The following is a 12909-nucleotide window of genomic DNA, read 5'->3' as shown; positions in this document are numbered from 1 at the left end:
TGTTAAATAAGTTTAGCTCGCAACTTACCATCTAGGTTGGTTTCCAGTAGAAGAAAACTAAAGCGTGGGCAGTCAAATGCCTTTTATATACATGCAAACTGAGGAAAAATCTACTGTGGTTTCTGTTTTACCTTTGGGAACAATGCTAGTTGTACACCGGCCAGCTTTAGTACACCAAGTACGGACACTTCTTCTTAAACGGAGAGTTGTTTATTTGGCATTTGCAGAAGAAAACTGAAATAAATACAGCTTTTACAGTTTAATGCCATTTGAAAGTGCATTTCAAGGTCAGCATCTGTGGAATGATGGAAATAGCGAGTGACCATACATGAAAAAAATGGCAATGCAGCTTGTCTAGAATTTCACAGAAATCTGACTCATTGAAGGTAAGACTTCAGGACAGGTCAGTGGTTGTAACTGTGAAACCATCTTCTGTCCACCTCCTTCAGTCACTGCCCAGAGTCCTGTTTGCTCTGATTTCCATTGTGATTAGTGTAGGTGTGACGTGGGGGGCAGGGGCACTGCTGAGAACTTAGAGATAGTGAGATGTGATACCTTTACCAACCGCAAGTGTCGGTTGGTTTTGGAGTATTTGCTTATTTGAAAAACAAAAAGCAAAGAAATAAGGTTATTTATATTCATCTCATCTGTGAACTTCAGTTGAAATGGAGAAAGTAACGGGCCAGGATAGCAGTAATTAAAGTCTGAGTGTCTCTGGTGGACACTGGTGGGTAACTGGTGCAACATGAAGACTTTTGGAAATAGAATTCCTAGAGGGAACTTTGTTGTTTCTTTCCCTATAGCCATGATCTTAGTGGGATGTAACAGTGCTTTCTAAGAGTGCACCAATGAGCCTGAAGAAAATTCCTTGGGAAAGGGTTCTACTAACCAGAATAAAGCTTTGAGCTAGTTGGCAAATATGGCCATTGGAAACTGTGTATTTTGTTCTTTTATTGTAAGGTGAGGAAAAACCCTTTGATTGCCCATGGTTTGGTGCTCGTGAAAGTGCTTTTTAAGGTGATGATGCCTGAATCATTAGGATGGCTTTAAAGAAATGGGAATGAGAAGGTAGAATTTAACGTCATGTGAAGAAAATACAGAGTTGAGATGTGTGTTTCTGCAGGTAGCTTGGTATGGCTGTTCTGCTTCTGGAGAGTAAACGTTCAGAATAGAATGCTGCATGTTTTCTGGACTTCACCAGGCCAAGAAAGCTTCTAACAGTGCACCAGTGTGAACAACGTTTGGGCACTGAGTTTAGTGGCAATGTGAACCCATCTAATTGTGATTAACTGGTGGCAGCAGAACTCCTGGCTGTCCCTGATCCTGGACACTGCTGCTCTTCTTGGAGCTGGTGCTGATGGTTCCTGAAATCTCTCTGGTCACCCAGCTCAGGAGAATCCTCCTTAAAAAGAAGTGTGCTCTTGGGGTAATAAGACTTGTTTGGAAAGCAGTGTCCTAATCCCAGTCCATTTGTCATGCAGTTCAGAACTTTGTAGCTATGCTCACAGGAAGATGTGGTTATTCAGCTTTGTTTTAGGCAGGACATTCTGCTGCTTAAAAAGAAGTGGCAGAAGAGTCCACGTTGAGAGACAGGCAGTGTTTGATATTCAGGACTTGCAGTTCTTCAGTAAGGCTGTTTTTATGGAGTGCTCTGAGATTTTTCTCATAAGTCTTGCAAAGTTGATTCAAAAAGCTGTGTAACTTACAAATAAGAAGATCATCACAGAATTAATTTTAATTACTGAATTTAATATCCACTCTTAGGAGATGATTTAAATGTTCTAATGAGAAACACATTGATACTTCCATGTGTGGTGTTCTGTGCAGCTGAAAGAAACAAGTGCTTTATCACACATAAAGAGTATCAATAAAGAATTGTGCATGGCTTCCTGTTTTTTATGTTGTCCCACTTGAAAAAATGTTCTTTTGGCTGGGGCTTGGTTTATTGTTCTGTAACAATACTTGTGTATCGCTTGCTGGCTGAGGACCTTGGAGTTGGTCTGACTGACTCTAAGGCTGTGCTGGATCTAGAATGACTAAAACAGAGGATGGAAAACACATGCATTTCCTAATATTGCTGCACAGCAAGAAGTGAGAGATCAGTGGCAATTGGCAGTCTTGTTTTCAGGGGTTAGACCATGTTGTTGTCCTCCATACAGTCTTCAAACTTGTGATTAATGATCTTGGTGAAGGTGTTCTTTGGCTCCTGGTTTTCTCTGGCCATTTCCCCTTGGAGCTGTGGGGGGAGGAGGAGGACACCTCGATGTCTGTAGGCAGTACAGAAGAATGAGATGCTCTGTGTTGTCTGCTCTGCTAAGGTGTAACAGTCAAGCTGGTGATGGGCCTCATCTTCGTAGTCATGCGTGTGTGAATGTATTCTGGTTGTGTCCTTGTTGAGCATGCAGAGAATTAGAATTATGAATGGATGGGCTGCTCAGCCTTGAATTGGTTGTGCATCTGTGCTTATCAGATCGTGCTTTGAGGTAGAACAACCAGATCTACAAAAATACCCAGCACTGGCTTCTCTAGGACTACAAAAGGACATTGGTTTGGCCAGCATTACTTTCCTATTTAGTAACCCCCAGGCGAGGCTCAGCAATGCAAGATGGATGTGTACAGATCCATGTGGTGAAGGTCTTTGGGAGGTACCACGAAGGCTGTCCGACCCCATGACTTCCATTCCTTCACGTGCATTGCAGTGCATGAGCTGATGTGGCTGTCAGATGTAACCTGTAACCATGATGAGGAAAATGGAAGCCCAGGAAAACAAAGAGAAACAGAGGGAAATAAAAGGAAAATAAATGGAAGGATTATAATTCTGACACAGTTTTTCCTAACCTGTTCTGCCAGAAAGCTTCAAGGCCTTGTAGAGTTCTGCACAGATGTAATTTGTTTCCACTGAACCCTTGAAAGAAGCTTTGTAAGTAGGTCAGATACAGTTTCCTTGCTTTAAAGTTGTATCTCTTCCGCTATTTATGAAACTGTAAGCAATCTTGAGAATAAATGAACTGATCTGAGTTGCTGAAAATAAGCAGCCACGAAGGTAGATTTCTGCATGTGGTTCTGATGTCTTTCATTATTTAATGGGACGTTTCCATATGTGTGGAAAAAGAATCAATCCAGAGGATGGATTGAGGAAAGAGTCAATCCAGAAAATGTGAATAAATGTTACTTTTATATAATAACAGAGGCTTGTACTTAGACAGCTACCAGCCTCAATTTTTCTTGCTGTAACTGTGAGCCAGCATTGTTTTCTGCTTCAAGCTTATTTTGAGGCACGTGGGCTTTTTTTCCTTCTTTTTTTCCCCTTACTCTTACCATTTGGTTTAATAGAATGTGACATTCTTACCAAAAAAGATTTGACTTCTATGTGCCCATGCAAGTAGATGGAAAGCTGTTTTTGGTGTTTGTAATTTGGTTCTGTCAGCTAAGGAAGTATAACTTTACCTTTCACACGGTGTTTTAACATTAGTTTCATGTTTACATTTGGAAATAAATGTGCATTGATCCTTCTAGCTTTACTTGGGCAAAAATGTGTTGATGATCTGAATGAAGAGGCTTTGTGACTTAAGGTGTGTTTGCAATAGAGGCACAACTTGGCAAAGTAAGAACTGCTGGGTACGTTTTTGATGCAGTCACGTAGCACGGAGAGACTGGTGTCAGTTCTGCTGATAACCAGGAGCGAAAATAAAGCTGCAACAGTTTTATTTTCATTTATGGGAAATGATTGCAAACGTTTATAGATCTCTTACCTTGTATAAGGTGTGTGTTGCTGGTCCTCGTGTTTCAGGAAGAGCAGAGAGAAATGGAGAGGGTGGGAAGGAGTACAGCATTGCTGGCCAGAAATGCTTTGTGTAAGAAGAGACTGATGGGGGTGGTGGTGTTTAGTTTTGAGCCAAGGTACCTGAAGGAAGATACAATGGAAATCAGGACTGACGTGATGGATGAAGACAACAGTTGGCTGCCTTGTATCATTCAGAGTCTGTGGATATCAGCTCTCAGGTACTGGCTGTGTTGATGGCTGCTTTTACAGAGCAGACGCAGGAGTCTGCTAATTCTGTATGTACTCAGACAGCTATTTCAGTCATGTATGGTGTCTTAAAAAATAAAGCCATACAAAATTTTAAATAGCTGCTCAGAGAGACCCTTTTATTAGCTTTGTTCAAGGAATGCGGCAGGACTTTTGCAGAACTAAATTTGATGTAATCAGACATGGGGTGAATCTTTTTTAAGAGAAAGAGGCAGCTGACTGAAGTCTGCATGTTTTATGAATTCAAGCTTAATAGTCTGGTGGATATTCTTGGTGTGTTTTCAATGAGAAAGTAGAAATTTGTGTGCCAGCTGTTGTTTTTCATGTCAGATGCTTGCTCTGCACTCGGCTGTGTGGACATTTCCTGCTCTGGCCTTGACTCACTTTTAACACTCGTTTAGAAACTCCTTGGAAGAAATATTTATGTTTTTTTTGTGCGAAAAAATACAAGGGATGCAACAGTGCATGCATGTCAAGTGTTGTGAAGTATAACATGGAGCTCATTTCCTTTTGACCAACGGACATCACGTAGTATTAATTTGGTCTTCAGTTCCATTGAACAGCATTTCTAAGAACTGCTGGACGTTTTATGTTTTACCAAAACAATCCCTTGTTGCTATCAGGTAAATATGAGATGACATCCCTTCATTTCATGATGTTCCTCTGCCTCTTATTTTATTTTTTTTCCTTTTCTGTTTTTTAACCCCGAGCTGCATCAGAATGGCAGGCTGTTTCCCCGGTGTAGATGGGATGCGTTGTGAAGTGCAGCCTGTGACTAATCGCCTCTTGCTGTCTCTGCCTATTAGCTGGCTGATGGTGATGTGGTTGCACCACTTTCTACACATGGCCTCAAGGATCTGGCATTGTGACACCCGTATTAAAATATGCAGCACTTGATTTGTGGAGATGTTTTGGGTTGGAAAATCGGAGAGGTTATGAACTGATGTTGTGGCTGTTTTTACCCTTTTGCTTTAATGACTGGTAGGTGGTAATTGAGTGAGGTGTGCCTAATTAATCTCAGAGTATGTGTTTTAGTGTACAGTCGATGTTCTAGGGGCTATTTATTTTCAGTTTTTCTCCCGTTTTGTTGAGTTGATGTTAATTTGAGCACTGTGGGTATATGGCTTAGAAGGTTGATTTTTGCTTTGCTTTGTTGCTGTGATAATTTTTAAAGTGAAAACACACTTGAAGTTTGTTAAAAGTCAGTGCTGAGCACGTTGATTTGATGAATTATTACCACATGAAAATACCATGAAGGCACTTTGGGTTTTCAAGTTCACATGCACCTTAATCTTCCTAAACAGTTTACCAAATGCAAACAAGTCCTGGACTGGTGATTGATTTATTGGCAAATGTGAAACTTGCAGGCTGTTGTGGGGAGTGCAGCTGTGTGAACTTCACAATTATCTGCTGGCATCTTGGTAGCTGTGGAGTAGTTCTGTTGAGAGAACATTTTCTGTCTGGGATTTCTGTCATATTTAAGTGAAGGCACTCCCAGTTCAGTTGTATCCTCACACCCCCAACCTCAGACAGAAACAGAATGTCATTTAGTTTAGGAAAATAGGAAATATAAAACTGATGAGGAAGCATCATTAATTTTTTCCACCTTTTTTTTTTTTTTAGGGGTTTATAAGAAGATATAGGAACACTTCTCAAGCTGAAGACAAAGTAAAAGAAAACTGTATCATGTGTTAAAATACCGAAGGGTGAAATTTCTTGGATTAGCATATTTCTGGATTGTAAAGGAAAGGAAAGAAGAGACTGAAAATGGGGAGAAAGAAAATACAGATCACGAGAATAATGGACGAACGGAACAGACAGGTGAGAGCTGAGAAATGTGTGTGAATGTGGCCATCAGTAATCCTAAAAATGAATGGAGACCGAAGTTTGTTTGTTGTCTTCATTCACCCTTTAGAGCTGCTCAGTGTCTTCCTGTGTCTACAGATACATCACCAGAAAACAGGGAAGAAATATCTCTTAAGATTTTTAATCATATTTTTAGGGGATATTATTGTTATAAGTTCCAGCAATGGCTCCTTTAAATGAAATTCACTGTGTAGCTGCTATTCCCATTCTGCAGTACAGTAGAAGTATTTATGATGCAGCTCTGAACAGAATGACTTCTGATCTTCAGGAATAGTTGTCGTGAGTCTGACTGAAGATCCAGCTAATCCAATATCTTTTATCCAGCTATGGTCTGAAACAAATAACCAGTGTTGTGTAGGATAGAGATGCACATGTTACACTGCTCTGTAATCCTCTTCCAGGTTCTAACTATTCTTAGCTCAGTGATTTCCTGAGCTGGATGTGGTTTCCGTATATTTAGTAACCATTAATGGATTTCCACCCCCCTGTCCCAGTGGACTTGTTCAGTCATCCTTTGAGCCCTTATAAAGTTGCAGCATTTACAACATTTTTTTGGCTCAGACTGTCTGTAGGTTTGTTGTATGTTGTTTCAAGAAAGCCCTTTTCATTTATATTTAGTTATGCTTCTGCTCGTTTTTTAGCTCTTCTCTGAAGGAGGCACAAGTCAGTCCCTGTCTGGTCCGTCTCTGCCTTGCTTGTTATTCTGTGGAACTCTGTCATACTTTCTTATTTTCTCTTTAAATAGCTGTTTTCAGGCTTAAGCATCTTAGCTTAGTTGTCTTTACACAGAATTTACTCCACACCTGTGATTGTACTCACTGCTGGTCTCACAACAGTCTTGAGTGCTGTGTTCTTTTTTGATCACAAAGGGGCCCAGAATTGCACTCAGTGTTCAAGATGCATGCAGAACATGGATATATAGCAATGGTTTGTTTTCTATTCCCTTCCTACTTTTGGCTTTTTTTTTTTTTTTTTTAAACTTCTTTTGAGCACCAGCTTGATGTTACTTATCTTTCCAGAAAAATAATGATTGATGTTGGGGTTGTGATAGAATTCCATAAGACTGTCTTGCTGCTGATGTGCCTGCTCAAAGCCCATTGTTTTGTATGCAAAATCAGGATTGTTTTTCTCCCTGTATCACTTTAAAGCAGTGTAAACTCTGAGAAGGCTATATATAGCAGAAAAGTATTATTGGAGTTTGGGAGAAAGCCAAGTATTGTGTTTGAACAGCTTTAATCACACAGCGACTGTGTGTTTGATGTAGATAAATGTCTTAAGTACACATAGTAAAAGCAGAGGAATTGTCATTTCTTTCAGATCTTGCTCTGGAACTTCAGACAAGTTGAAGAGGTAGAAATTGGTTATTCTCACCTTCCTACCCTCCTTTAACTTGCTTGGAGAGCAAGTTATAAACTTGCTGTTTTGGTCATGTTTGAAGTTAGAAATGCCCTTTTATATATATCCATGTCATTGTTCAGATCGTTACTCTGTTACTCTTTTCTTTTTTCTTTTTTTTTTTTTGCATGAAGAAGTAGGGAAATAGTGCTTTTGTTTGAAATTTTAGTTGCTCTGCGTGGACTGAAGCAAAATATGGGGATTCAACTTTAACTTCCCTTACGGATATTTTTTTGGCAAGCACATTTTTTGGCTTCACAGTGATTAGGAAGAGCTTTTAGGCCCTAACTTAACACTGGAGTTAGGTTTGCCCATTTCCTTTTCCTGTGGAAAAAGATTTTAAAGATATAAAATAGCTTTTGTCAGTGGAGCCATGTTTTGTTGAAATGGTTGATGGGTGATCAGTGTTTTTTGGCAGCAATTACATGCTGCTTTGACATACTAGGATGCCCTGATGCATAGGATATCTATTAGATATGGATTTACTTTGAAGAATTTTTTTCATTGAGCTGGATAAGGAGTGCAGTTAGGGCTTATTTTGCTAACCACATCTCATAGTTCATTTGTATTCTGTGAATTTTTTGGTGGTATGAGTAGCTGATTAGTAGGTCCCTGATGAATATGTGAGTGATGTCCTGTCTTTCTGCTTAGTGTTCTTTTGTTTGGAAATACAAATAGAAATGTGATAGAACTGTGCTTGTAGTGGGTCTGGATAACTTGTGGGAATAAGAACTTTTGTTTTATCAGAAGCATCTTATTTCTAATGAGAGTGTATGTGAGCTCAAAACAATTTTATGTAGACCATTACTCTGGGGAATTACAATTGTCTTGAGACTGTCATTGTGTTATTAATTAAGCAGTCTTATCTGCTCGAATGAGCTGTCAGGCATTTATGTTCATTAAGACAAAGAGAATAAAGTACAGTAAATTAGATATCAGAGGAGCTCAATCTTGCTGCCTTTACTCTCTGCCTCCTCTGCCCTTCTTTGTGTAGTGGTATTAGAGTAGTATTGAGGAGGCTGTTGGCCTGCATTGAAGATGCATCGTTTTTGTTTTTTGTGTGGTCTTGAAAAGCTGCTGTTTTGTAATATATGTGGATAGCAAGATTTCCACCTACATTTGGGAGAAATACAACCCATTAAAACTTACTTCTGTACTTGGTCAGCTTGTTGAAATGATGACTGAAAACAGAGTACAAGCAGCAGACCAGTAAGATGAAGCCTATTGGACCTCTGGCTTCTTGCCTCACTAACGCTTTGTAATTGTCAGCAATAAGTAGGTAAGGAAGATCTACTTGCTGTAGTTGCACCTTGGGTGGGTTGAGCACAAACATAACGTTGTTTCGGAGGAAGTGTTGTGTCTGGGTCTTCCGTCCAAACACCTTCAAAAACATTGAATAGAAATGTTACAAGTATCTGAATACAGATTGTTCAGGCCTTGCATGGGGCTCTGTGCGCTGTTAGAAGTCTTTAAAATGTGTCTTAGAAGTGTGGAATAGGGGTGTAGGTGGAGCTGGGGTTGTAATTTATCTGACTGCATCTGTGGGGGGGAAAAAAAAAAGGTCAGCTGTTCTTTCTGTGCAGCCATGGAGGTGTTTAAAAGAACTTATTTGCTCTGTCTTGAATTGTTCAGATGTTGGGTTAATTTGACTAGTAGTGGATGAGCTGAAGTAACAGAGGGCTGCTTTGTCATAATTTGCATTGGTTTTAAGAAGTAGAAAGAACTGGATCATTGCCTGACATTAACTTTGAGATTCTGAACTGGCTTCTTCAGAAGGAGGTCAAGACTAGATCAACAGAATCCCTGGGAGGTTTTTTCCCCCTGATTTTAATGCTTCAGTAGTGCAGCTCTTAAGGTAATGACTTGCCCTTCCCCCAAACCAAGAAGTCCTCAGTTTTGTTACAGATCTTCACTCTTTGTACATTACATGCCAGGTACATGTTCTGGGCTTAGTTACTTGGCATCCATTTTCTTTTGTACAATAAGAACATGTCATGTGGGATCTTTTTTGGTAAATACGCACCGTGGAAATAAAGGCAGAAACAGCCAACCCTTCTGTGTTGAGGAGCAGTATTTTCGTGGAATGGTATTTGTGTTAGAAGCAAACTGAAAGTAAGGAATATTTTAAAGTAATAGTTTAATACCTATTTAATTTCAGTCGGACGCGAGGCACAGGAAACCTGAAGTGAGAATTGTTTTTGCTGTAAATTGAAATAACAGAGGAGACTTCGTAACGTAACAAATGAAATCTATGGTCTTAAACGTGTATAAACAAATGATTCTTTTGTCTTTGGTGTGCGCCCGTAGTATTTCACAGTACTGCCTTGGCAACAATCACAGCAATTTCTCATGTTAACATGGCTTATTTTTAGCTCAGCCTCATCCTTGCACTGGGAATGTCTTTGTCCTGGAAACAGTATGTTCTGCGTCCATTTTCATCGTGCGTGTACCGTGTCTGTCTTTCAGATGGTTAAAAGAACATACAAGATCCAAATCGCACACTTTCAAACGTGAAACTTCCCTTTCCCCTTGGAGAATTGTGCTTATTTTAGAAACAGGGAAATTTAAAGCTGATAGGCAATTTGGTCAGTATTATGCAATACTGCTGGATGAGAACAGCAAGTGGATACCATGGAGCACTGACAGCACAGTTACTGGAGAATGAGCAGCAGATGGAAGGAAAGCAGTACGAAGTTGTGCTTGCATGCAGACATCAATTGTGGCCATTGAACACAATGCACTCACACTCCTTATCCACTAATACCAATAGAATTAATCTGTGTTTCTATTAGTGCTTACATTCATTACCTGTGTTCCAACAGTGCTCCATGTTAGCAGTTGCATTTAAGGTTGTGGGCAGTGTGTGCCAACAGACGTTTTGGTGTGCCAGGATGGTGTTTAATAGCTGGAAAAGAATCACAAATCCACACTGCCTTTGCCTGCATGGCAGGTGGACAATTCTGAATACTGTTTTAGTAATAGTTACTGTTAGCAAGGTGTATATCTATGTTGTTAATGTATGTCTGCATCTGTTTGTCAGACTTCTTATGTGGTGAGAATGACGCTGTGTGTTTTCTGTTACAGGTAGTAATGAAGTAATGTGTGTAAGATATTCATCTCTAGAAAAAAAAATGCCTTCAGGTGTGAACACAGAATTTTCCCATCTTCCAGATATGTCCTATAAACTATAGAAACCCATAATACTGGTTTCTTTGTTTCTTTAATTCCTGTCTTGCAGATAGGTCACTCACATGCCACAGAGACGTATGCTTTGTGGGGGCATGAGTAGATGGAGGTGCTCCATCAAACTGAAACACTTGAAAGCTCGGGAAGTGCTATCTTTATTAAAAAGATCTCAGAACATTAGCTTGGTAGTATATTAAGTGCCTTTTGGAGGTACTAAAATGCACTGAACGTCCTTTAAAGAAAATTGTTCTTAGCATTAGACCTGTACTTGATTTGACTTGATATCAAATACATTGATACTCCTACATCCTTAACCAACTGAGATCCTGTGAAAGGGCGTGCTTTTAAGTCCTTTTTTCCATAGCTGCTGGTGATTTTTGTAAGGATTTGTCTCTGCCTTTTCCCATTTGGCCAATACTCTTCTGTGATGGTCTGTAATAGATTTACTTTCCCACAAGCAACAGTTTTAAGAGGACAGAATGGTTGTTTCATGATGTTCCCAATTGGCAGATAACAGCTTGGGAGTGTAAGTGAAGCTGATAACATGGTTTGATAGTGGCCAAGTAAGAATATTTCTTAGCTCCCTTTCTTACCATACTGTACAGTAACTGTGTTGCTTCCATTGGTACTGCACGTTTGCTGATTTGGTAGAACTAAGGTTGTGAGTATCTGTAAAGCTGGGGCAGGCTAATTCTAAACATCACAGAAGAAAGGACTTTAATACCTGGAAAGCTGGTGTTGGTTGTGCGGAAGGAATCATAGTTAGGGGATTACTACAGACTTTAACTCTTCTTGGTGTATACTGGAGGAAGGGCTGGGTGGGAAATACTGTTTAGCTTGGTTAAATATAGAGTAAGTGACACCCAAATATGATAGGCAATTCTTAAGCTTCTACGCATGTTCAGTTACGCTGCTTGTTACCAGCAATGAATAGCTGAGGCTCAGCTGGTATATTGCTTGAATGCTTGATTGTAGTCCTTCAAACATTGCTATTTGGAAAAAAAATAATAGATATCTATTTTTTTCTCTAGGTCACCTTTACGAAGAGGAAGTTTGGATTAATGAAGAAGGCGTATGAGTTGAGTGTACTCTGTGACTGTGAAATAGCACTCATCATTTTTAACAGCTCTAACAAACTCTTTCAGTATGCCAGCACTGATATGGACAAAGTTCTACTTAAATACACAGAATACAACGAGCCCCATGAAAGCAGAACCAACTCAGATATCGTTGAGGTAACAATCTGAATAGTTGAGCTGTGTTCTTATCTCATTAACAGTTTGAATATGGAGCAATATATAGTATTTTAAGATATTTTAACTAACTATTTATTAACTTTATCATAAAACATCAACTGCTGTTTTCAGTCTGTTTCTTTTGTGAGGGGAAAAGTCACTTTTATATCTGTGTTGTCAACCCATCTGCCCTCCACCTCCTGCCTGTTATTTTGGTAGCTTGTTTGATTTAAATTACATTTGATAATGGAAATAGAAGCATGGAAGATTATTTTTTAGCGAAAAGGAGCAGGGGGCTGGGGGGAAGGGGTGGATGATTCTAAGATTTCATGGGGAAAAAACAACAATCAAGTGGAGAGTATATCTAGAGAGTGGAGCTCACCTTAAACATAATTACAACTTGCCCCTCCTCTTTTCACTTACCAGTTCAGTGTTGCACACAAATCGGCTGAGGACTTTGCTGCTTCTTGTCGAGCCAAAAGAAAGAAGTTAATCTGTGGAGGAAATTGACTTTATTAGTTGTTGTCCAATTACTTTGTATGTCAGTTAAAATATAGTAAAACGCACACAGCTTTTGCCATCATAAAATAGCATGAGTATATCATAGCTTCTATTTTTATTGTGCTTATACTTTCAGTATAGACTCAGGTTTTTTTCAGTATGTAGTTTCTAAACGAGGTAGTGTTGAAATCAGGGATTCTTTTTGTGGTTTGAGCCTTTCTCAGCTGTAGCTGAGTTTCAGAGGAGTCGTGTCTGCAGTAGTCCTATAAATGAACCAAAACAGGTGTCTGACATTTAAATTCCAGAGCTGTCTTCCAAACAAATGCCTTGCCTGTAAGGAGTGGTTTGGGAATAATGGGTTAGCCTTGTATAGCTGAAGAACTGTATAGTCAGGGGATTACAAGTACAGGGAGGATACCATCTGATCTTTTAAAAGAAGTTTTCAAACAAAAATCAGTTTGAGAAAAATTAGAAATGAACAAATGCCTTCTTCCTTTCTGAGAAGATTTGCTATTTTTTTATCTGCCTTTTGTGATCAGGAAGATACCTGCCCAACATCTGTCCTCAGCTGTGCGTACAATTGAGAGGGATAACATAAGCTGTGAAGAGTTCGGGAATGTTACTTTATTGTTGGATTAGTATAAGTAAGGGTTAACCAACCAGAGAAGAGGAAGATAAAAACCTGATTCTTTCAAG

General features: G+C 39.4%; 1 protein-coding gene across 6 annotated transcripts in view; it reads left to right on the top strand.

Moving 5' to 3' along the window:
- MEF2A (myocyte enhancer factor 2A) overlaps positions 1 to 12909 on the top strand; it is a 77917-nt gene that overhangs the window by 21996 nt on the left and 43012 nt on the right. For all 6 annotated transcript variants that reach the window (XM_048956824.1, XM_048956822.1, XM_048956825.1 and 3 more), the window contains 2 exons: positions 5654 to 5851; positions 11509 to 11712. In XM_048956824.1, the coding sequence (XP_048812781.1) occupies positions 5798 to 5851; positions 11509 to 11712 (258 nt within the window). In that variant the 5' untranslated portion in view covers positions 5654 to 5797. Of the gene's footprint in view, positions 1 to 5653; positions 5852 to 11508; positions 11713 to 12909 lie in introns of those variants that run through there.

Source organism: Lagopus muta, chromosome 10, assembly GCF_023343835.1.
Source record: "Lagopus muta isolate bLagMut1 chromosome 10, bLagMut1 primary, whole genome shotgun sequence".
Taxonomy (NCBI): domain Eukaryota; kingdom Metazoa; phylum Chordata; class Aves; order Galliformes; family Phasianidae; genus Lagopus; species Lagopus muta.
This window is presented reverse-complemented; position numbering and strand designations above follow the sequence as displayed.